The sequence below is a fragment of the Vulpes lagopus genome, chromosome 18 (genome assembly GCF_018345385.1).
Source record: "Vulpes lagopus strain Blue_001 chromosome 18, ASM1834538v1, whole genome shotgun sequence".
NCBI classification, from domain to species: Eukaryota; Metazoa; Chordata; class Mammalia; order Carnivora; family Canidae; genus Vulpes; species Vulpes lagopus.
In genome coordinates, this window is record NC_054841.1 from 14656046 (window position 1) to 14681577 (window position 25532).

At 45.8% G+C, this 25532-nt stretch overlaps 1 protein-coding gene across 2 annotated transcripts; it reads right to left on the reverse strand.

The window, feature by feature from the left end:
* Positions 1-313: 313 nt before the first annotated feature.
* Positions 314-25471, reverse strand: DNTTIP1 (deoxynucleotidyltransferase terminal interacting protein 1). 2 transcript variants are annotated; one of them, XM_041733022.1, is made up of 14 exons: positions 25312-25471; positions 24662-24732; positions 23515-23611; positions 16929-17027; positions 11099-11167; positions 10774-10830; positions 10460-10516; positions 9766-9815; positions 9536-9581; positions 7255-7313; positions 7093-7153; positions 2519-2590; positions 790-845; positions 314-679 (listed from the first exon to the last, which is right to left on the reverse strand). In XM_041733022.1, the coding sequence occupies exons 1-14, from the start codon at positions 25414-25416 to the stop codon at positions 541-543; spliced, it is 1038 nt and encodes a 345-aa protein (XP_041588956.1). In that variant the 5' UTR covers positions 25417-25471; the 3' UTR covers positions 314-540. The 2 variants fall into 2 exon arrangements, with proteins under 2 accessions (XP_041588956.1, XP_041588957.1); XM_041733023.1 differs by lacking the exon at positions 9766-9815 and having other exon boundaries at positions 10458-10516.
* Positions 25472-25532: the final 61 nt, after the last annotated feature.

Here is a 25532-nt window from a genome sequence, read left to right on the forward strand (position 1 = left end):
TTCAACGTGTAAAACGGGGGTAATAAAAGCCTCTCCGCGTTTCTCTTCTGGTCTGTCATCGACCTCCTGGTGCCAGCCATCACATCCTGCCACTTCTGTACCTTAGGGGATGAAGAAACAAGCCGAGAGCCAGGGAAGGTTGGCACGGTGCTCCGTGGAGTTCCCAGTCTCAGAAGCAGAAATGCCCGGGGCAGGGGGACCTTACTGGGTCTGACCTGTGATGGGGGAGGGATACCTGGTCCTTTTTTCCTACACCCACTTCTAGATCCCTCGGTATTTTGTTGGCCCCTACAACACAGACTGCACAGCTAGCTCACTGTCTATTACAAACTGTTTAATTGCTTCTTAACCCGATAACTTTACAAACAGAACCACACGCCAGTCTGGGGGTGCTCTGTAGTGAGTCACTACAGACTAGCCCAGGCACAGCTTAATGCCGCTGAGATCCATCCGGGTGCAGTCCCAGCAGTGGCCTCGGCCACGTGGGTGCCAGGGCCTTGGAGGAGGGCTGCCAAGTGTAGCCAGGGGTCTTGGCTTCGGTCAGGTCTGTGGAGGCGCTTCAACAGCACGATGCTCGTTCTCTGTCCGTAGTGTCTCCATGTACTTTCGCATCTTCTCAACCATCCAGGAGGGCAGCACAAAGGATTTCAGCTCCTCCAACTTCAGGTCCAGGCATCCTCTGGAACAGACATTGAGGAGGGGTCGAAGCAAAGGAAGGTGTGGTCCCAGGGTCACCCCAAGGGGCTCCTGTGGGGGTGGGTGGGGCAGGGGACAGACAACCAGTTTTACCTATAGTCATCACTGGCCGCGAGGTCCCGGATGTCCTCCTCGATGAGGAGGTAGGCCTGGGGCAGAAGCAAAGAAGAGTGGTCATTGCCTCTGGTTCACTTCAACTCATTAACACTTGATTAAACGTGTGCTTAATATAAGGGTTGGAAGGGAGGGGGGCATAATTCACAGTTTAGGAGGGGAGAGTAGTGAGTAGGGAGAGACTGTCTGGAGAATAGCTCCCTGAGTCAACATTTCACTCAAATAGAAACTTTAGGGATTAGGGAATAGGGACTGGTGTGACTTATTTATAGCCTTTTCCTCTTGAGCATGAGGCAGGGGGGGAGGATCAGAGGGAGAGGGAGAAGCAGGCTCCTCTGCTCCTGAGCAGAAGGCAGATGCTTAACTGACTGAGCTGCCCAGGCGCCCCCAGCCTCCTCCTCTTTTAAAAATGGACTCTGAGGTGGTATAAAGTGAAATGGCAAGAGAGTTATCAAAACACACAAGGGAACCAGGAATCAGGAGGAGGAAGCTGTATGTTAACTCTAGGAACTGAGATGATCTGGTTTTGAACTTGGCAAAAAGGGAAACAGGAGAAGCTGCACTGCTCCTGGGCTCTTCCTGGGCTGTACTGTCCAGGGGCCTGCAGCATGGCACTGGCACAATGCCACGGTCTGCAGTGGGAGAGAGCCTTCTCCATAAGCTTACCACACAGAGGGTGTTGTTCATCATATGAGAAAGTCTTCTGTGGGAGACAGCTCTTTCTAGTCTTAGGGTCAGGGTTGTGTGTCCCCTGAGTAATCTGCGTTCATCTTATGAGGACTGTGAACTATGTAACCAATGAGATGTCCTTGAGAAGAACCTACAGCTAAATTTGAGAAAACCCATGAAAGTATGCTAGTTTCCCAAGTCAGCAATGAAAAACACCCACCCATTTTAAAGCTAGTCTTGCTCATGGCTTTACATCCTGTCTCTCCTTTTTCCCATCTATTTCTTACTTGTGTTATGTTGCATTTTATGTATCAGTGCTAAGTTCCCTGAAATCTCACACAGGGTGTAGGAATAAGTAGAGTAGTAAAACAGAAGACAGCTTTCCTTGCCAGAAAGGAGATGGCACATTGGTTTGTCTGCAAGGCCACTGAATTCTAATAGGAAAAGTCCCCATGGTGGGACCGAGTCCTCATATGGGGGACATTGCATGTGATGGACAAGGCCCTGCCAGTTTTAGAACACAACAGTGATTTCCCCAAGGCTGTAGCTCAATAAGCTATGAACTGTTTAAGCAGAGTTGATTCTATATGGGGCTGCTAGGCATGGCCAACATGTTCCACTGCATGTGCTAACTCCCACGGACAGGAGATACTGCCTGGAGCACTGTGTTGGGAGAAGATCCTACAGCTGTGTCTGGTGGAAGAGTTGTGATCCATGAGTGCAATCTGACAACGGACCCACGAGGGAAAAGTAGTGTTACGTGTGTCATATACCTGCCATTCTTATGCACAGCTAATATAATCTGAATATGAGGGATGATGTAGGAGGGAGGGAGGGACCAGTGTGTGGGAAGGGAATCCAGGGATTAAGTCTGGTCTTCAGCATGAAGGAATGGGCTCTCTCCACCTGACAAGTCTCCCTTTCCACATTTATCAGGACTTGAGAATCTCAGACATGGAGGGAAGCTGCCACCAATAGCTGAAGCCTCGGCCCCTGGGCTGGGTGGGTTTCTGACAGTGCACGCGTGAATGGTGCTTACCATCTTCCCCCCTGTCGCCCGCATGTGATGCTGCTCGGCCAGCCAGTGCTTGTCCTGGGGGTCAGCTGCATACTGTGAGGGATGAAGTCACAGATGTTAGCCTAGTGTGAGGAAGTTTCCTCATTTGGTCCCGGAGCAGCTCTCACCAAGACCTCGGCCCAGCCTGGTAAATGCAGAGCACTTGCCAACCTCTTCACAGCAAGCGGAGCTGAGCCCAGGAGGCCAGGGGATAGCACCCAAATCCCAGAGGTTTAGCACATGTCTAATCTCTACCTCTTCCTTTCTCAAGCACTCTGGCAGCTGGTCAGACTGGTGACTATTATTCTAGAGCTCAAGTCCTTTTCAAATAAGCTGAGGTAGTTTACCACACATGTCAACTGTTATGGTGACCATGTTTTCTGAAACAAGAATCAGGACAAGTCATGCTCTGGGGGAGGCAGATGCACTGTGATTTAAGAACTTCGTTTTGGGAGGGGGTGGGGCAAGATGGTGGAAGAGTAGAGTCCCCAAGTCACCTGTCCCTACCAACTTACCTAGATAACTTTCAAATCATCCTGAAAACCTACGAATTTGGCCTGAGAATTAAATAGCTGGAACACTACAGAGAGAAGAGTTCATGCTTCTAACAAGTACAACTCGTTTTTAGCCACTCTGCACTGAGCAAAATGACTAGAAAGAACTCCTCACAAAAGAAAGAATCAGAGCAACTCTCTCCCACAGAGTTACAGAATTTGGATTACAATTCGATGTCAGAAAACCAATTCAGAAGCACAATTATAAAGCTACTGGTGGCTCTGGAAAAAAGCATAAAGGATTCAAGAGACTTCATGACTTGCGCAGAATTTAGATCTAATCAGGCCAAAATTAAAAATAAATGAAATGAGATGCAATCCAAACTGGAGGTCCTAACGACGAGGGTTAATGAGGTAGAAGAATGAGTAACATAGAAGACAAGTTGATGGCAAGGAAGGAAGCTGATGAAAAAAGAGAAAAACAATTAAAAGATCATGAGGAAAGGTTAAGGAAAATAAATGACAGCCTCAGAAGGAAAAATTTACGTTTAATTGGGGTTCCAGAGGGCGCTGAAAGGGACAGAGGACCCGAAAGTGTATCTGAACAAATCATAGCTGAGAACTTCCCTAACTTGGGGAGGGAAACAGGCATTCAGATCCAGGAGATAGAGAGATGCCCCCCCCCCCCCCCCCCCTAAAATCAAGAACTTGGTTTTGGAATTAGGTTTAAATTCTGGTTCCTGCCTTTTGGTAGATGGTGTCAACCTGGACAGTAATTTCCTTGAAACTTGGCTTCTTCATCTGTGAAACAGACAGTATTAATATTTATCTTATCTGGGGCTTGTTAAGGATAAAGGAGATAGTGCATAAGAAATGGTAAAGATAGTATCTGACACACAGTAAGTGCTCAATAAAAGTTTTATCAAATAGGTAGAACATTTGAAATAGAGACAAAGCTGAGAAATCTGTATGGCTACTAGCCTTTGAGTTTATTTTTATTTTATTTTATTTTAATTTTTTTTTATTTGTTTATGATAGTCAGAGAGAGATAGAGAGAGGCAGAGACACAGGCAGAGGGAGAAGCAGGCTCCATGCACCGGGAGCCCGACGTGGGATTCGATCCCGGGTCTCCAGGATCGCGCCCTGGGCCAAAGGTAGGCGCCAAACAGCTGCGCCACCCAGGTATCCCTAGCCTTTGAGTTTAAATAATTATTTCACTTCCCAAGTAATATAAAAAAAATTGAAAGTATGCATTTTCTTTCTTTCTTTTCTTTTATTTATTTTTTAAAGATTTTATTTATTTATTCATGAAAGACACAGAGCGAGAGAGAGAGGCAGAGACACAGACAGAGGGAGAAGCAGGCTCCATGCAGGAAGCCCGATGTGGGACTCGATCCCAGGTCTCCAGGATCATACCCTGGGCTGCAGGTGGCGCCAAACTGCTGCGCCACCAGGGCTGCCCTCTTTTCTTCTTCTTTTTTTTTTTAAGATTTTATTTATTTATTCATGAGAGACACGGAGAGAGAGGCAGAGACACAGGCAGAGAGAGAAGCAGGCTCCATGCAGGAAGCCTGATGTGGGATCACGCCCTGAGCCAAAGGCAGACACTCAGCTGCTGAGCCATCCAGACACCCCAAAAGTATGCATTTTCTAACTCAGTTTCAATCTTATTTCCAGGGATATATCCTGCAGAATCACCCACGCATGTTCATATGAGATGTTCGGGATAGCATTTTTTGTAATAGCAAAACTGCTGGAAAAACATAAATATCCACTAATAGGGGAGTATTGAAAAATTATGGGATATCTATGCTATGAATTCTTATTTGTTAGAAATAAAATGAGGGAGATTAAATTTAATAACATGGACAAATCTCTAAGCGGTCAGCTTTATAGTAGTCAGCTTACTTTTTCTATAAAGGGCCAGCTAGTAAATATTTTAGGTTTTGCTGGCCATATACATCTTTGTCACATATCCTTCATTTTAATTTTTATTATTGTTTTTAAAGATTTTATTAAAAAATATTTTATTTATTTGAGAGAGAGAGAGTGCACACAGAGGCAGAATGAGAGAAAGAAGCAGACTCCCCCTTGAGCAGGGAGCCTGACGCGGGGCTCAATCCCAGAATCTTGGGATCATGACCTAAGCTGAAGGGAGATGCTTAACTGACTGAGTCGCCCAGGTGCCCCAAGGTTTTATTTTTAAGTAACTTCTACACCTAACATAGGCTTTGAACTTACAACCCCAAGATCAAGAGTGCTCCACCAACTGAGCCAGCCAGGCACTCCCATTTTAATTTTTTAAAATCACTTTTTTTTTCTTAGATTTTATATATTCATGAGACACACACACACACACACACAGAGAGAGAGAGAGAGAGAGAGAGAGAGAGAGAGAGAGAGAGGCAGAGACCCAGGCAGAGGGAGAAGCAGGATCCACGCAAGGAGCCCGATATGGGACTTGATCCCGGATCCAGGATGGGGTAACTGGGTGACAAGCATTAAGGAGGCACGTGATGTAATGAGCACTGGGTGTTATATACAACTAATGAATCACTGAACTCTATCTCTGAAACTAATAATACACTATATGTTAACTAAACAATTTAAAAAAAAAAAAAAGAAAAAGAAATGTGAAGCCACTTGCCCAAGGTCATACAGCTGCTAAGTAGTGGAACCAGGACTGAAACCATGGTCTTAACCACTAGGCTCCTGGAGTTCCAAGGAGGTCCCAGAGCACATACACTGGGGGGGAACGATGCAGGAAGGGTTTTAGAAGAGGTGGATCTTGCAGAAGGGGCAGAGAGGGGAGGAAGGTCATCAGAGGGAATAGCAGGAGTTGAAGACACTTGAAGGAAAATGAAGTAGCACGTAGGCCACAGTGTCTAAGTGCTGAGGATCTCAGGGTGTAAGACTGAAGAAGTAGAAGCAGCAGGTCTGCCCTTCAAAGAATCTTAACTTGCACAGAATGTCTTGGACAGAGCTGTAATTCTGGAACTCCAAGCCTTAGGTATACATGCAAAAATGCGTATCTTGAACACACATGCACTACTATTTTTCCAATATATTTGGATACTTTTGTGATTAAAAAAACACAAATTCGGGCAGCCCGGGTGGCTCAGCGGTTTAGCACCGCCTTCAGACAAGGGCCTGATCCTGGGGACCCGGGATCAAGTCCCACATCGGCCTCCCTGCATGGAGCCTGCTTCTCCCTCTGCCTATGTCTCTGCCTCTCTCTCTGTTTCTCATGAATAAATAAAATCTTAAAACAAAAACAAAAAACAAAACAAAAAACCCACAAATTCATTGAAGAGGGTAACTGATATCATGTTCCCTATTATTTTCTTAAATAGTAGAGACCAAAGTACCTCTCTTTGAGAAGGGTTAGAACTGCTGCCCTGCTCCAATCTCTTTATTTTATAGATAATTGAATAAGGTAATGGTTAAGAGCTCAGGCTTTGCTGAAGACAGACCAAGACTGAGTCTACTCACCATGTACTGGCTGAAAACTTTGGGCAAGTCATTTAGCCTTTACTTTGTGTATGTGTGTGTGTGTGTGTGTGTGTGTGTGTGTGTGTGTGTGTTTTAATTTGTAAAACAATAATAGCCATCCCTATTTTACAGGATAGCTCCCAGAGGTAATGCAAGTGCAGCAGGTGAAATGCTGTTTGGTCTGCAACAAGCACATAAGGAAAGTAGTTGTTGTTTTTTAGATTTTATTCATTTGAGAGAGAGTGAGAGCATAAGCCTGGTGAGGGGTAGAGGGAGCAGCAGACCTCCTGCTGAGCAGGGAGCCTGATGCTGGGCTTGGTCCTGGGATCTGGGATCATGACCTGACCTGAAGGCAGATGCTTAACTGCCTGAGACACCCAGGAAAGTAGTTGTTATTGAGGGGCAGAGTTGTTCAGTAAATTACAAGAGGTGAAGGTTAAGGGCAGAGGGGTAACTGGAACCCAGAAGTCCTGACTCCCAGATCAGTATTTGTTCCCAGAATCTCTGTGCCCTCCAGAACTCCCAACATTCACACTGCAATGGCCTGCCTGCCTCCCAGCTTTCACTTACCTTAAAGAGGTGCGGGTGCTTGATGTAGATTCTCCCTCTGGTGCCCCCCATCCCCAGGGCCCTGAAAAGGAATGGAGGAGTGGTAAGGATTCTAGCAGCTACAGTCCTATGGGTGAGCACCTGGGGTGCCCCCTCCCTCAGTGCCAAAGCTCTTAAACTTACTTGTTGGCTCGAGATCCCAACACAAAGGTGGTAGATTCATTCAGCCGGGCTGGGTCCCACTACGCAAAAGACAGAGACTGATGAGGATGAGGCTGACCTGGTGGGCAGGATAGAAATACTCTTCTCCTGCCTTCTCCTACCACCATCCGTCCTCATCTACTATTCCAAACCGCTGATTCAAGAAACCAAGTACTGACAATAAAGAGGTAAGATATAGTCTCTGGTCTCCGGGGCCGCAGACGTAATGTATAGATAACTTTTTTTTTTTTTTTAAGATTGTATTTATTCATTCATGAGAGCCAGAGAGAGCCAGAGACATAGGCAGAGGGAGAAGCAGGCTTCTTGTGGGGAGCCTGATGTGGAACTTGATCCTGAGACCCTGGGATCATGACCTGAGCCAAAGGCAGATGCTCAACTACTGAGCCATCCAGGTGCCCTGTATAGATAATTATACCAGCATGAGACAGGTAGGGATATAGGTGTTGGATGTGAAGGATGCCATGGGGGAGGGCAACAGGAAGGTTCCCTTATAAATTCCCAAGTTAATTGTGGAAGGGCAGATGGGAGGAAGAAAGACCAATATAGGATGAATGGCAGGAAGTGAGAGTGGACTTGGCATGCTGGAGAAACCACAAGCAATTCTGTGCAGCTATAAGGCGAGAGAGCACAGATTAGGGAGTGGTAACAGATGAGATTGGAGAGGGGCAGTGAGGGGCTAGGCCTGGGTGTGCTGCTTTTAGGGGTTTACATTTTATTTATTCTGTAGGCCCTGGGGAGTCACTGAGGTCTCCCAACAGGGAGAGCCAGATTTGCTTGAAAGACAGCTCACTCACCCACAATGTGGCTAATGGATTCAAAGTGGCAAGATGACAGGCAGTGAGTGGTTTAGAGGCTGCTGTACTAAAGGTTTCTGAAAGAAGATGAGGGTTTGAGCTTTGACAGCAATAAGGATGACAACAAGGGAAGAGAAGCTGTGATCTATTGTGAAGTGGAATCAACCAGGACCTGAGTGCACATAGACGGAAGGAGGGGAAGAGAGAAAGATGACTAAAGTCAAGAATGTCAAAGAGGGTCTCGGAAGAAAGACTCTGACTATAACTTCGGATAGGCCGAGTTTGAAGTGCTAGGGAAATTCCAGGCAGGGAAGCCTAGCAGACAGCAGGAGACAAATTCTATTATTTTTATTTTTTTAAAGATTTTATTTATGAAAGCACAGAGAGAGAGACAGAGAGAGAGAGAGAGAGAGAGAGAGAGAGAGAGAGAGAGAGAAAGGCAGAGACACAGGCAGAGGGAGAAGCAGGCTCCAAGCAGGGAGCCTGATGTGGGACTTGATCCAGGTCTCCAGGATCAGGCTCTGGACTGAAGGTGGTGCTAAACCGCTGAGCCACCGGGCTGCCCCAGGAGACAAATTTTAAACCAGAAAGAAATATGTGCAACAAAGAGGTATGGCAGCTTTGCACACACTGGTCCCTGAGATCCTAAGAGTGAATGAGATCATTCATAGCAACTTCAGAAGCAGGAGTGGGCCAGTGAGACAATTCTGAGGAATGCCCACTACACGGGTTGCTGCTGAAGAAGAACTCACGAGAGAGAGAAGGAATGTCTGGAGAAAAACAGAAAGGTCAGGGAAATGCATGATCTTTGGCTCTAAAGGAGAGTTTAAGACGAAAGGCATGGTCACCAGGTGAGAGCAGAGAGGGCCAGTAACCCCGAAGGTGGAGCATTTCTACTGGGATAGCCTCAACCAGGCACATGGAACTTTCACCTACCTTACTAGGCTTCCATATGTGATTTTACTTGAAGAGAGGATTCTATTGCTAAAAGAGCTTGCCAACAATCATTCTGGAGGCAACAGAAGCTAATGGTTATGAGCATAGGTTCTGGTGGCAATGGAACTTGGCTTGACCATTTGGCAGCTTGTGACTCTGAGCAGGTCTCTAAGCTTTAATATAAGAGGTCTCTAAGCCTTAATTTAAGATAACAACACTTAATACACTACACCACAATAGAGTTAACAATATAACTCGTAAGATTGTTATAAAGATTAAATGAGATGACATACAAAAGATTTAGGGCAGGGTCTGTCATATACTAAGCACCCCTAGTTCCAATCCCAGTTTAAGATCTTCTGGGAGGCCAGCAGGGTTGCAGGTGCAGGGTAGGGGTTGGGGAATAGGTTCAGTGGCTCTGGAATGGCATGCACACATCCCTCATGGTGGGTCCAGGGCCTTGACTGGGTCTCTCTGGGACAGTGGTCACTGCCGTGCTTATATAATCATACCTTGGGACCTTCTCGGCGAATTGGTTCACAGGACTTTGGTTTCCATCTGATTGGAAGGAAAGAAGAAAGGTGACTCCTCCGAGGTGAGGCCTAGGACTGGACCAAGCCTGCTGCTGGTGGTGGGAGTTCCTCACACACTCTTGCTTTGGCCCTGCTGGTCTTTCCTCCTGGTAACCCATTGGAGGAGGTATGAAGACAAAACGCCATTCTAGGACTGGCTCTGGGATTACCTAGCCATGCAGGCAGGTCCAGGAAGCTCTCTGAGCTGTCGTTTCCTCCTCTGTGAAAAGGAAGGAACAACAGCAACTGTCCCTCCTCCTGTGTTTGTGAGCCTCAGAGCTGCTTCAAGGGGGGGACCCAGTCATGATGTGACGGCCTCACTGCTCTGTCTCCTAAGCCAGTGGTTTCAGACTGTCCCTGCTGCTCCCAACCAGACCGGTGTGGCTTTCTCGATCAGACTTCCACATAAAGTTTTATTTGAAAAAAATATTCCGTTGCTTCAAAAACCATTGTAATACAATTCTGCTCATTAGCTTGGTTGACCTTGGATAAAAATTCTGTTTCCTGATTTACAAAATTAGTTACACCTTCCCTAGAGGGTGGTTGCAAGGATTAAAAGATAATGTATGGTGTTTAGAGCAGTTATGCAATGTTAGGAGCATTCAATATATACTAACAATAAAAACAGCTCTGGTATTTAACCAAGCTGGGCTGAACAGTTCTGGGGCAAAAGCAGGATAAAATAGTGTCCTCTTCTTGCTGCCTTCTTTGCCCATCCCTCAAACCAGACTAACCCTCCTCCATGGCGACTCAAATAGCTGGATCTGATTTCAGCAGGTGAGGAATTCTGGCCTCTCTCCCTCCAGGCCCACCCTCGCCCCACCCTCGCCCCACTCTCAACACACTGCTGCCCCCTACTCACACCATGCCAGCGGCTGCCCGGTCATTCGACAGCATGTGTCCAGGAGGCCGTCCTTTCCTCTGCCAGAAAGAACAGCAGTCAGAGGCCTGACCCTGTGGGAAGCCCCAGCCCACCACACTGGCAGGCCCAGGGTCATTTGTTGGAGATGGCCTTCCAAAGAGACCAAATGATGCTTGAGAGCGAACAGGGAGAGTTAACAGTCTCCAGGGGTCATACTTCTCATGCTAGAAAGGCCCCACATGTGTGGAAGAAGCCCTCTACCTTCTTCTGGAGTTGTAGGGCTTTTTCTCAGGCAGAAAATATGGAGATGAGTTACCTTTTTGGGAACAGGGCTTCCTCGATGGGCACATTCCTCTTCTGTCTGTCGGCCACGCTGAAGAAAAATAGAAGGGAGGGGTCAGTGGAGAGTCAGTGCCTAGGAGTGGCAGGTCCCTGGGGGCTGGAGAAGACAGAGTCCTGGACTGTACACTCAGGCCCCTCCCTGGGCTGGGCCTCGGAAGCTCTCCCAGCATGATGCCATTTGGACCTGGTCCTACGAATGCGTAATCTGTGGAAGCTCCCCGGGTCCACAGAGTTCATCTGCCTCCCAGCTTCATCGGTCTCGCCCTATAACACCCCAGACACAGACAAGTGATTCTGACCTTTATCCCTGGAAGCTCATGGGCCAATCTGGGTATTACTTTTTCTCCATCTGAAAACAGGAGTTTAGCCTGAAGGGAAAAGACCAAGTGTTAACAGTCACTATTTTGGTGGGTAACAGCTGGGTTAAAACTCCAAACTGGGTTGAAATGTTTCCATGGTCAGTAAAAGGCACCCCAAGATGTGCACATATGTAGATATCTGTTTTTTTTTTTTTTTAAACCTTAAGTACAGTTGACCCTTGAACAATATGGGTTTGCACTGCACAGGCCCACTTATATTTTTTTCAATTCAATAAAAACAGTACAATACTACAAATGTATTTTCTCTTCCTTATGATTTTCTTAGTAACATTTTCTTTTCTCTAGTTTATTTTACTATAAGAATACAATCTGTAAAACATATACAAAATAGGTGTTAATCAACTGTTGATATTATTGGTCAAGTTTCTGGTCAACATAAGTCATTAGTAGTTTTTTGGAGTCAAAAGTTTATATGGGGGGGGGGGTGCCTGGCTGGCTCAGCTGGTAGAGCATGTGACACTTCCCTGGTTTTCCTCCTACTTGCCTGGCCATTCTCTGTTGGCTTTCTTTGGTGGCTCATCATCCTCGATGTGGTTCATTCTGTCTTCTTCCATTTGGTACTCTATCTGCTCTCATCATGCTCACAGCTTCAATTAACATCAATAAATTGATGATGCCCATATTTAAAAAAAATTTGTGTACAGTTGACACACAATGTTGACTATGATTTTTTCTCTTGAGCTGTGGCCTCTCCTTTGAGCTCCAGATTCATATAGCAGTCTTCCTGGTGTCTGTTGTGTGGAGGTCCCAAATTTGCTAAGTCCAATACTGGGTTCATGAACCTTCTGCAAACATTGCGGTGAAGAGTGTACAAGCCTCTGTGTGAAATTATGTGCATGTTTTGCAGTAATTCATACTGTCTGCCTAACCAGACTGTAGGTTTTAGAAGAATAGGAACCCTGTGTGGTCCTTTGCCATTTGTTCCTTCATTTTCTCCTTCATTCATGCATGCAGTCATTTAGCACACACTCAGTGTCCACATATTCAGTCATATTCTAGGACTGGGCATACCGCAGTGCACCAGGTCAGGCCTCAACTCTTGTAAAGCTCAAGCTTTCAGCAGAGGTGGGGGGTGGAAAGGGAAAATAAATTCACCAATAAGTAAGGTGATAGAGATTACCTGAAGGTGGGGAAGGAGATGGGGGGGCTACTTTATTTATTTTAAAAAAGATTTTACTTATTTATTTTAGAGACACAGAAAGAGAGAGAGAGAGAGAGCATGAGCGGTGGGAAGGGGTATAGGGAGAGGGAGAATCAGATTCCCTGCTGAGCAGGGAGCCTGACTTGGGGCTCAATCCCAGGACTCAGAGATCATGACCTGAGCCAAAGGCAGACCTTAACTGATGAGTCACCTAGGTGTCCTGGGGAGCTACTATAGATGGAGTGGCCAAGGAAGGCTTCTCTGATGAGGTAATATTTGAGCTAAATCTGAAGAAAAGGAGGCAGCTATTGAAAGAGTTAAGGACAGAACAGCAAGTGCAAAGACCCTGAGCTTGGTGTAACTGGAGAAGCAGAAAGGATTCCAGTACAGCTAGAAGACAGCCAATGAGGGAGTGATGGGATGAGTTAAAGAAACGGGCAGGAGCCAGTCCAGGTAGGGCTCTGGTGATCACGTTGAGGCATCAGGGTTTTATTCTGCTTGCAGTGGGAAGTCACTGGGTTTTAAAGAGGAGGGGAACACACTCTGGTTCATCTATAAAAGGACAGGTCTGGCTGCTGTGAGAATGGATGGGGAGAAGGCAAAAATGGAAGCATCTCAGGGCTGATACACACATCTGGGAATTAACAACAGTTAAACTGGTTTAAAGTGTCAGGACTGGAGGGAATCAGCTAGAACGAGAGTGAACCACAGAAGAGAAGATGAGCTGGTCCAGGAAGCCAAGGATGAGTGGATGTAAAGTCAAGGCACTGGAAGTGAGAAAGGAGTGTTCCAAGAAACATGAAATGATCCCCTGTGATAAATGCTACCAAGAAGTTGGGTAAACTGAGGATAGTTAGGGTCCACAGGATTTGAAAACATGGAGGTTACTGATCACCCTGATATAAAAAGAGGGGTTTCAGTGAAGTGATGGGGACTGAACAAAATGAGCAAAAGAATGAACAGGAGGTGACAAAGTGGAACCAGCAACAGCCACCTTCCCCAAAGTTGAGCTGTCAAAGGGAACAGAGACAGTGTGGCAGCTAAAGGAGACCATGGGTTCAAAAGTGGTATTTGCTCCTCATTGCATTCCTAGTGCCCAGTGAATGAATGCATGTGTACAAAAATATACAGAGGGAAACTAAAAAAAATGTACTAAAACGTTAATAGAAGTTATTGCTGGTAATGAGATTATTAGAAATCTTAGTTTTCTTCCTTAGGATTTATATTGTCTAATTTTATTTTTATTTATTTATTTTAAAAAAGATTTTATTTATTTATTCATGAGAGAGACAGAGAGAGAGAGAGAGAGAGAGGCAGAGACATAGGCAGAGAAGCAGGCTCCATGCAGGGAGCCAGATGCAGGACTCGATCCCTGGACTCCAGGATCATGCCCTGAGCTGAAGGCAGACACTCAACCACTGAGCTATCCAGGCATCCCTATGTTGTCTAATCTTAATATAAACTAGCAGCAGGTAACATTTACTGAGTCTTTGTTACTGATCAAATGCTTTAAGAGTATTACCACAGGTCCCAGGTCCCTCTCTTTCTCTCTGCGTCTTTCATAAATAAAATCTTAAAAAAAGGGATCCCTGGGTGGCGCAGCGGTTTGGCGCCTGCCTTTGGCCCAGGGCGCGATTCCGGAGACCCGGGATCGAATCCCACGTTGGGCTCCCGGTGCATGGAGCCTGCTTCTCCCTCTGCTTGTGACTCTGCCTCTCTCTCTCTGTGTGTGACTATCATAAATAAATAAAAAAAAATTAAAAAAAAAAATCTTAAAAAAACAAAACAAAACAAAACAATCCTATATATCCATTTTGCAGATGAGAAAACTGAGATTTAGTAAGGTGAGGTAACTCACCTCAAGTCATACAGCCAGTCAGTGGTAAAGTCAGGACTCCTATCTGGACAGTGCAAATCAAGAGAAAGCCTGCATTCTTAACTATCATGCCACATTTTTCTTTTTTCTTTCTTCTTCTTTTTTTAAATATTTTATTTATTTATGAGAGACAGAGAGAAAGAAGCAGAAACACAGGAAGAGGGAGAGGCAGGCTCCTTGCAGGGAGCCCAATTTGGGACTCGATCCCAAGACCCCGGGTTCACGCCCTGAGCCCAAGGCAGACACTGAACTGCAAGTCATCCAGGAGCCCCATGCCACATTTTTCTTAACAGATGTATATTACTTGATTAAAATGAACAAACAAAAACTACCATGCAAACAAAAAATGCAAGGCAAAGGGTTACAGAATAGATTAGCCATTTCTCCCTAAGAAATTGCCAGAAAGGGGTAGCTAAGGAGATTAGGGAGCATGACTGAGATGGCCAATGATGTGGTGCTTCAAGTGCAAACAAGCAAACAAAACCCAAACAAAAACCCCTCTCTAATTGTCTCACGTCCAGTCTGAAGAATCTCTTCATGCAACAAGAAGTTCTGTATGCAGTTTAGACAAGGGGACCCCGAAGAACTTCCAAGTATCCTGGGCAACCTAAAGCCAGGCTTTGTTGTGAGGCAGTTGTGTATTATAATTATGAATAGAACTTCCAAGTATTTAATATCTAGCAGGTTCTGTGTTGTATGCACCCACAGTGCTAGTAGTAGATGTGTATTTATTTTCTCATTTAATCCTCAAAGCAAACCACTGGGATTCTTACTCTCAATTTTAGGGATAAGGAAACTGAGGAACAGAAAGGTCAAAAAAGACTTGTTTGAAGTTTCTTGATTTGTCTGGTTTCCAGCTGGACTTTGGGCTTTCTACTTTCCTGTGTTCTGATTCCTGTGCTCTGATCACCCACTGTCTCTGTTCCACACTCCAGCTTCCCAGTCATATCAAAACTGGCAAGGGGGACTGCACGAGGTAGATGCAGGGACTCAGGAGACTGTAAAGGTGTACCCATCCACGATCTGGAAGTACAGATCGTGCCCAGTTCACTTTAATATTGTCTTTCATGGAGACTCCTGAAGAGTTTCAGACATTTCCCTTCCAATCTCTAGGGCAAATTCCCAAACCAATCTCCTTCTGGCCACCAGAGTGAGCTTTCTTTTCTTTTCTCTTCTCTTTTCTTCCTTCCTTTCTTTCTTAGATTTTATTTATTTATTTATTCAAGAAAGACACACAGAGAGAGGCAGAGACACAGGCAGAGGGAGAAGTAGGTTCCATGCAGTCCCAATGCGGGACTCGATCCCGGGACCCCAGAATCACGCCCCGGACCAAAGGCAGGTGCCAAACTGCTGAGCCACCCAGGGATCCCCCAGAGTGAGCTTTCAAAATGCAGATCTCAGTAGGTAGCTCTTTTGCTTAAAACTCCACACCTATCATTTGGCTTGATTTGGTCTCTGCTTACCTTTCCAACCTCACCATGTATCATTCTCTCCACTCTCTGAAACTAGTAACCTTGGCTTCTTTGTGTCTCTTGGATGGACTCTGCTTTCTTTTGCCCCCAAGCTCTGCACCTTTTAGTGTACTCTTCATTGCCTCATATGCTGAGAGCATTTAGAACAGTTCCTAATTACAGATCTATTGTACAATTAATGGAGCAACATCAGGAATCTGGGGGGTAAAGACTATGTCTGTTTTGACAGCGCTGTTGGGGCCTGGCACAGAAATGGCACACAGGAAGCTCTCAGTATATATTAGCTGGAGAGGTAAAAAACTCAAGAAAGCATTCTGGGATGCGGCTGAGACTGAAGGTTTATCAATTTAATTTTGATTCAGTTCAAACTTATAAGACCATTAACAAACTGCCATGTTTTATCATCAGCAGATGTTATAAATGACTATAACATACTACAGTCCCAGAGTGAAGTAATGAGTTGGCCTCCTATGAGTCTGGTTAGCTTAAATGTAAGACCATGAGAAACAGATGAGCTTTTATTGTACTAATGATATAGTTCCGCCCTCTCCAAAGCTGAGGCTCAGGCCCTGGTCTTGCTCATTTCTGAGGCTGTGCCTGAGCAGGCTAGCCAGCCTACCTTCCAGAAGACATTACTCTCTCTTTCCTGAGAATCACCCTCTTAGGACTAAGCTCAAACCAGTCTGTGGCTCTGAGTGTGAAGAAATTTCCATCTCTAACAGCTAGTGGTTTCACAGTCAAGTACAGAATCTGGGTGATGCTGACAATTCCTATTAATAAGAACAGCTGACAGCGCAAACAGGTTCACTTCTGTTTTGGGAACATGGGCATTTTTAGACCTGATGTCATGCCTCCTGAGCACAGCCCATGAGGCAGGGAGGCAGAAAGGGTGACAGGCCCCACAGTATCAAAAGGGGCTATGACTACTTAGAGAGTGAAGTCACCACTTGCAGAGGTGAGAGAGTCCCCAGCTATTCTACCTCTGGCTTGTTCTGAGCCAGTTTCTTCATCTGGACACTAGGGATTAAAATATGCCTTCTGGGAAGCCAATGAACTAAAGCGTGTGAAAGCATCTATCCTGGCACCTGGCACAGAGTAGCCACTTCCCTTCTATCAGCAACAGCTCCAGGTCCTCTCTGGAGGTTAGTGGCTTGTCAGACATCTCCCAAAATATCACAGAAGTGACCACACTTCTTACCAAAGCCCTGAGGACTAAGCCCAGGCCTACATCTCTGCATCTCTTGTCCCTTCAGGTCTCACCTGCTCCAGGCAGCTCCGACAGGCCTCCTGGATCAGCTGCTCTGCATCCACTTCTTCCCCGACATTGTCTCTGACATTCAGTGCTGCCTTCTGGAAGAACTAGGGAGAAGTGCAACAGAAGACAATGTCAGAAGAAGTGCTAATTTGCAACAACTTGAAGGAAACTGATTATGAAAGAGAAGCTTTTGTCTTACTCTCATACAGAAGGGAAAAGCGATTATGAATGTGGCTTTCACATTAGACAGATTTAGAGTCCAATCCTAGGCTGTACTTTATCCTGTCTTAAGGAGGGTAATGATCATCGAAGTGCCCAGAGCCTGGTCATTACAGCATTAATGTTAAAAGTGTGGTGACATTATGGATTATTTCTTTCTTTTTTTGCTTATCTATAGTCTCTCAATTTTTTTTTCAATTTTTATTTATTTATGATAGTAACACACACACAGAGAGAGAGAGAGAGAGAGAGAGAGAGAGAGAGAGAGAGGCAGAGACACAGGCAGAGGGAGAAGCAGGCTCCATGCACCGGGAACCCGATGTGGGATTCGATCCCGGGTCTCCAGGATCGCGCCCTGGGCCAAAGGCAGACGCTAAACCGCTGCGCCACCCAGGGATCCCATATAGTCTCTCAATTTTTACAATATATCTGTATTAGTTCTGCAGAAGAGAGAAGAATGACAGTGCCTGCAGTCAACAATCCAGGGCAGGCCAGAAGAGTCTGAGAGCAGAAGGTCCTCCCTGAATTCTGAGTTTGCCCAATTGGGACTGGCAGCATGAGACCTGGTCAGAGTCCATGGACACCAGCAGTCTCAATCAGCAGGGGAAGGTAAAGGGACAAAGTTCCTCCAGTGGGGATGAGGGAGAGCTGGAGCCTGAAAACACTGAGGAAGAGGTGATGGGAAGTCCCAAGTGGAGGCACTTGGAAACACATTCATAATAAGAGTCCGAGTAGTGTCTTTAGAAGACAATGTCATACAGAAAAATTCTGCACCTATAACCACTGCTCCTATTATGGGAGACAACTATGGGGATGTATTTTCTTTGTTTCTTTAAAAAATTTTAAGTAGGCTCCATACCCCCCAACCTGGGGCTTGAACTCATGACCCTGAGATTAAGAGTTCCATGCGTGGGGTGCCTGGTTGAGCAGGCCGACTCTTGATTTCAGCTCAGGTCATGATCTCAGGGTTGTGAGACTGAGATCCACACCAGGTTTCATGCTCAGTGGGAAGTCTGCTTCTTTCTCTCCCTCTGACCTCCCTCCATTCACATTCTCATAAATCAATCAATCAATCAATCTTAAAAAAAGAGAGAAGAAAAAAAGAGTTGCATGCTGTACTGCCTGAGCCAGCTACTCCCCAAGGGGATGTACTTTCATTTTATATTTAGCAAGGTCAAATGCCTGCTATCGTTAATGTCCAACCAAGGAGAAGAACAAGAAGGTTTGGATTAGAAACCTCACAAATTCTTCAGGCCAAATTAAACAAATGGTCAGATGAAATTTCATTTCATTTCATTCATCTAAAGATTATATTCATTTATTCATGAGAGACACAAAGAGAAGCAGAGACATAGCAGAGGGAGAAGCAGGCTCTGTGCAGGAAGCCCGATGTAGGACTTGATCCTGGAACTCCAGGATCATGCCCTGAGCTGAATGCAGGCGCTTAACCGCTGAGCCACCCAGGCATCCCATGAATTTCATTTTAAATTTTTTTTTTTTAATTTTTATTTATTTATGATAGTCACAGAGAGGCAGAGACACAGGCAGAGGGAGAAGCAGGCTCCATGCACCGGGAGCCCGATGTGGGATTCGATCCTGTGTCTCCAGGATCGCGCCCTGGGCCAAAGGCAGGCGCCAAACCGCTGCGCCACCCAGGGATCCCTGAATTTCATTTTAAAAGAAAAACCCTAATGAAAAAAATAAAACAAACAAAAATAAAACAAACCCCTAAGAACTAGAGATTAATACTAGTGTTCAATATTGATTACTGGGTAAGTAGGTAAGTGAAAGCTAGCTAAAACAATCTGGATTCTTCACAGCCAGCCTGTGAGGTGGGAAGTGTAATGAACATACAGGGGGTGACTGAAAGCAATCTCTGAACCTAAGAATGAAATCTGGTCCCACAGAAGGCATTTGCAAATGCTGCTGGGAGAAAAACAAAATTGTACAAGCTTCTGGACAGAAATTTTCTTGAGAGAAGATGTTTTCCGTTCCTTTTTTAAGAAAAAAATATTTTATTATTTTATTTGAAAGAGAGCATGTGCATGTGTGCACACACACGAGTGGGGTGGAGGGGGAGAGGGAGAAGCAGACTTCCCACTGAGTAGGGAGCCAGATTCGGCTTGATCCCAGGACCGAGATCATGATGTGAGCTGAAGTCAGATGATTAATGGACTGAGCCATTAGGAAAACAGATGCCCTTGTTTTCCTTTCTACCCACCAATTCATCTCTAGAAATCTATCCCCCAGAGAGACTCTCACAAGTGAATGAACATGTACACTCCAAATGTTGAGCATAGCACTATTTGTAATAGAGAAAAAGTGAAAATAATCCAAATGTTCTTGAAACTATAGAATTAAATTGTGGTACCTTCATACAATAGGGTACTCTGCAACTGTTACAAACAAATCAGGCTGATGGGGTACCTGGCTGGCTCAGTCAGTAGAGCACATGACTTTTGCTCTCATGGTTGTGAGCTTAAGCCCCAAGTTGGGCCTAGAGATTACTTAAAAAAAAAAAAAAGAACCATGATCTAGAAACTTGACCAAATTATATCATTAAATGAAAACATCGAGTTGTAGAACAGTGTGTGTAAAATAATGCCATGTACTTTTTGAACGTGTCCACACGTACCTGCCCATAAATAAATATAGGAGACCTATAGTCACTGTTAGTAGTTTGGTATCTCTAGGAAGTTTTAGTGATTTTAGGTTTTACTTTTTAAAATATCTGTATTATTTTCCGCAATATTTTATGAAAAATTTCAAACATCAAGTTGAATTATTCCATCAGTGAACACTAACATCTACCATGTTTAGTCTATAATTAACATTTTACTGCATTTGTTATCACATATCTATTTACTCATGCCTTTGTCCATCCATCAATCTATTTTCTAAGATATATTAGAATATTAAAAAAAATAGGGATGCATTTAATAATCGCAGAAATAAAGCAATAATGATGAATAATGTCTTAAATGAGATCAGCCATACCTAGAAGTTATTATCCTAACCATTTTTAAAAAAAAATTTTTTTTTTTTATTTATTTATGATAGTCACACACAGAGAGAGAGAGAGGCAGAGACACAGGCAGAGGGAGAAGCAGGCTCCATGCACTGGGAGCCCAAAGTGGGATTCGATCCCGGGTCTCCAAGATTGCGCCCCGGGCCAAAGGCAGGCGCCAAACCGCTGCGCCACCCAGGGATCCCTATCCTAACCATTTTTAAGACATTGGATACTTGAAATCTGGGGACATTGTCAAACAAAGTGATCAGAGGAGGTCAGTCAGCAGTGTGAACTTACCTGAAGTGAGGGTATAATCAAGCCTCTTGTCTGAAAACAAGGGTGATAAAGAGGTATCCTGACAGATTATATTAAGAAGGGAGCCCAGAGTTAAAAATTGTGTCTATCCAGCATTTGTCCAGGAGAAAAAGTTGTTGAATTATGGTATCTGCTATTGGGAAGCAATAAGGAGAGGGCTTTGGAGGCAGGCAATCCTGGACTGAATCTTGGCCTAGTCTTTTCCGAGTAGCTTAAACTCTTTACTTCTGCATATGTAAAGGTGAGGTAGGAGAATACATGGTGCAGTCTAGAATATGCAATAATTAGGGGTAGTGGTAACAGGGTATACAGCGAAGTATGGCTGGGGTCTGATTATAGCAAGCCCTATGTGCCATGTTAAGGAATCTAGGTTTTATCTAGAAGGTAATGGAAAGTCACCAAGGGATTTTTTTCTTTTTAAGATTTTATTTGAGAGAGAGAGAGAGAGAGAGAGCGCACACGCAAGCATGAGTAGGGGGAGGGACAGAGGAAGAGGGAGAAGCAGGGCTCCTGAGCAGGGAGCAGGGATCCTGACATGCGGCTCAATCCCAGGACCCAGAGACCATGACCTGAGCTGAAGGCAGGTGCCTAACTGACTGAGCCACCCAGGTGCCCACCAAGGGATTTTATTTTATTTTATTTATTTTTTAAAAGATTTTATTTATTTATGATAGACAGAGAGAGAGAGAGAGGCAGAGTCACAGGCAGAGGGAGAGGCATGCTCCATGCCGGGAGCCCAACGTGGGACTCGATCCCAGGACTACAGGATCGCGCCCTGGGCCAAAGGCAGGCGCTAAACCGCTGAGCCACCCAGGGATCCCCAAGGGATTTTAAAGAGGAGTGACATCCTTATATTTACACTTTAGAGGTCACTGGCAGCTGTATGGATGCAGGGGAAGAAGAGCAGCAGTTGGAAATTGTAGTAGGAGCCTTGAACCAAGGCAGAGGTGAGGAAGAAAAAAGGTATGCAAGACAGATTGTGAAGTGGAATGTACAGGACTCTGTGACTGGATAGAGAAGGTGAAGGAAAGGCAGAGCCCTTGGTTTCTGGTTTCTAAGTGAATGTAGTCCAATTCAAACTTCACGTGTCCAAAACTGAGCTCCTGATTCCCCCTGCCTGTTCCTGTTTTCCACATATCAAGTCAGTGGCAACATTGTTGTTATAGCTGCCCTGGACAGATAACTTGCGAGATTACTTTAGTTGTTCTTTTACTCTGCACATCTGAATCATCAGCAATACCTTTGTCTTATTTATTTTTTATTTAAAGATTTTTATGGGCAGCCCCGGTGGTGTAGTGGTTTGGCGCTGCCTGTAGCCTGGGGTGTGATCCTGGAGACTCGGGATCAAGTCCCACATCAGGCTCCCTGCATGGAGCCTGCTTCTCCCTCTGTCTGTGTCTCTGCCCCCTCTCTCCCTGTGGCTGTGAATAAATAAATAAATTCTTTTAAAAAATGTTTAAAAAAAATAAATATTTTTATTTATTTGACAGAGAGAAAGAAGAGAGTGAGCACAAGTGAAGGGAGAGGCAGGAAGAAGCAGACTCCCCACTGAGCAGGGAGCCTGATGAAGGGCTTAAGCTGAGAACCCTAAGACCACGAGCTGAGCCAAAGGCAGACACTTAACTGACTGAACCTCCCATACCCCTTTAAAATACACATGGAATGGGATTCTTTCCCAATACCCTTACTGCTAACACTCAAGGCACTATCCTCTCAAGCCTCCTGATTCTCCTGCAGGTGATTCACATCAGTCAGACTGACCCTTTAAAAATGTTTAAATCAGGGCAGCCCTGGTGGCTCAGTGGTTTAGCGCCACCTTTGGCGGGGCATGATCCTGGGACCTGGGATCAGGTCCCACGTTGGGCTCCCTGCATGGAGCCTGCTTCTCCCTCTGCCTGTGTCTCTGCCTCTCTCTCTCTGTGTCTCATGAATAAATAAAATCTATAAAAAATATTAAAAAAATGTTTAGATTAAAAAAAAGTTTAGACCCAGTGCTCTGCCCAAAAGTCTCCAAGGGCCTCTATTTTACTCAGAGTATATCCCAATATCCTTACCATGGCCTCAAAGGTTCTGCATGAACTGGGTCCCTATTTTCTTTGATTACCTCTCCTATTCTCCTCCTCCTGGCTCAGTCTGCTCTAGTCACACTGGAGACTTTTTTTTTTTCAAAGATATTATGTATTCATTCATTAGAAAGAGAGGCAGAGACACAGGCAGAGGGAAAAGCAGGCTCCACACAGGGAGCCCGACATGGGACTTGATCCCAGGTCTCCAGGATCCCACCCTGAGCTGAAGGTGGCACTAAACCGCTGAGCCACTGGGGCTGCCCGAGACTTTGTTGCTTTGAGTGTCCAAGCACACTCCTGCCTCAGGGTGTGTTCCCCTGATGTTCCCTCTGCCTAGGGTGTTTTCCCCTGATGTGTCCACATAGCCTGTTTTTCTCTCCCTTTATTCAGGTGTCTGCTCACATGTGGCTTTCCTGGGCACAATCTATGAAACAGCACTACTGTTCCCCACTGGTTACTCTCTCCCCCTTCTCTCTGGTATTTCCTAGCATAGTACTTATTTGTTTAAAGAGGGCAGAGACACTGTTCATTTTGTTTGCTGCTGCATCCTCAGTGCCTGCTATAATGGTGGGTGCTCAGTACATGCTTCTTGAATAAATAAACAAACATAAGAGGAAGAGGTTTAGGAAGAAAGAGTTCAGCTCTGGATATGCTGTTTCAAGCATCTAGGGGACAATCAGGTAGAGTCATGTGGAAGTTTATTTATAGGCCTAGAAAGGAATTTTAAATAATAATAATGTTGATCCTGTTAAACAAATAAGAAAGACACTTGTTTGTAACATGGTGCAGAGCACATTAAACTTAAATTATTTTATCCTCATAATAGCTTGGCGAAAGAGGTATTCAAATTACCTCTAAAGAGGGTGAAAAAAGTTCTCAGGGGTTCAGAATTGGAAAACCTGACTCATCTTTTTGTACCAAAAAGAGCCAGGGGGATTGTAATGTAGGAAAGGCCTGCCCTTGCATCTCTGTATCTCTCACCTTCATATACTTGTTGAAGACCGTCTGGATCTCCTCGTTGATGCTAGGCTGCAGGACAGCTCGAAGGAGGTCCATGGAAATGGCAGGATCTGTGAAACTGCATTCAGGAGGGAGACACAGTCAGGGGTCATGTCCCAAACATATCTTTCCTAGTCTGCCCAGCCAATTATTTTTTTTTTAAATTTTATTTATTTATTTATTTTTTATGATAGTCACAGAGAGAGGAGAGAGAGAGAGAGGCAGAGAGAGACAGAGCAGGAGCCTGATGTGGGATTCGATCCTGGGTCTCTAGGATCGTGCCCTGGGCCAAAGGCAGGCGCCAAACCACTGTGCCACCCAGAGATCCCTGCCCAGCCAATTATTGACACAGGCTCCTTTAATAACAGTAATAGCTTCTATTGAAAACAAGCTACGTGCCCAGGTTCTGTGCAAACGAAACATATGTATGGCTTTATTCCATTTTCATAAGAACCCTACAAAAAAAGTACTATTTTTTAAAGTGTTTTATGAAATACAAAGTCTATATACTTTACCAAATAGGTTTAGTGAACATCCACTTAATCACTACTCAGGTCAAGAAATTTAATCAGGATCCCATAGGTCCATTGTGCTCTCTCCCTTCACCGAGATAAATACTACTATTAGCCTCACTTTTTTCTTAAAAAAAAAAAAAAAAAAAAGATTTTATTTATTCATGAGAGACACACAGAAAGAGGCAGACACAGGCAGAGGGAGAAGCAGGGTCCATACAGGACTGACAGCATGGCAGGACTCCATCCCTGGACTGACAGCATGTCCTGAGCTGAAGAAAGACGCTCAACCACTGAGCCACCCAGGTGCCCCAGCCCCACTTTTTTCTAAACCTCTATGCTATTTTGCCTCTTTAGAGCCCTCAACCACAGAGCGAGTGAGTGTTAGGATCTTAGGCACTGCTGAATTCATGATTCCTATTTTGTACAAAAGTTCAGAGGTGGCAATGATTCAACCAAGGTCACATCCAGAGTGACAAAAGCCGAGTCTCCTTTTTCCTAGTCCATTGCTCCTTCTAACAGCTGCTGATCTCTCTTCAGCTCTGTGTAGTGGGGACCCCAAGGTGCCATCCAAGCCAATCAATGCCGGGGAGGTCAATACTCAGGCCCAGCCTTACCTTGTTGTCATCTGTGAGCGGCGGCCCCTTCGCTGCACCTGCCTGTGCTTTATCATTATGTTCCAAGGGTTCTGTGGGGACCAAGGGAACAGATGTCACCGAGGCTTGTGACACTAGGGTACAGGTGGAGGGTGAGTATGAAGTTAAACGTGGACACCTCTGCTTCTCAGGTACTGTCAGCAGCTCTCCCACCCTCGGGCAGGCGGGAGGGCACCCCGGTCCTGCCGGGGTGGAGGAACTGAAGTTTCCTGCCTCGAAAAGTCCCAACCCCACCCCTTCTGGGATGGGGGGGGGAAGGAACCAGTGTTTACCGAGGGACCACTCTGGGGCTGCTGGCGTGCTGGGCGCTCTGCTCGCCTTTACACCCCATCCCGTAACAACTTTACGAGGCAGGCACTAATCATCCTCATTTTACAGAAGAGGAAACCGGAGCTCAGAGGTGACAGGACCGGCTCACATCGCCTAGCCAGGAGGGCGGCACCAGAATTTGAATCCGGGTGGTCGGACTGCGAAAACGCCAACGCCCTGGGCAGCACCAGCCGCCGCGTTCTCTCGCCCGCGGGCCAGCGTCCCGGGAGCCCGAGGCCCAGCCGGCCCGAGCCCAGGCCCAGCCCCAGCCCCAGCCCCGGCCTTCCCGGGGGCGCCCTCACCGTGAGTACCAGCTGCCCCGCTGCGCCCGCGTCGCCCAGCTCGGAGCCGCCCCGCTCTGCCCCGCCGGGTCCCCGCGGCTGCTCGGCGTCGCCAGTGGCCCCCATGGCTCTCCCGGCCCCCACAACCTCAGCCCGACTCTGCCACCGGCCGGAAAGTGGCCCTGTGACGTCATTGGAGGGCGCCGCGAGCCGGCCCGGAAGCGCGACGCGGCGAGCCGCGG

Excerpts from the sequence above, each read along its gene's own strand:
- DNTTIP1 (XM_041733022.1), bottom strand. The coding sequence starts at position 25,416 with ATGGGGGCCACTGGCGACGCCGAGCAGCCGCGGGGACCCGGCGGGGCA. Across the intron at positions 23,612-24,661 it reads CGCTCACAGATGACAACAAG|TTTCACAGATCCTGCCATTT; the intron begins GTAAGGCTGGGC and ends TCCTGAATGCAG. Across the intron at positions 680-789 it reads GCGGCCAGTGATGACTATAG|AGGATGCCTGGACCTGAAGT; the intron begins GTAAAACTGGTT and ends TGTCTGTTCCAG.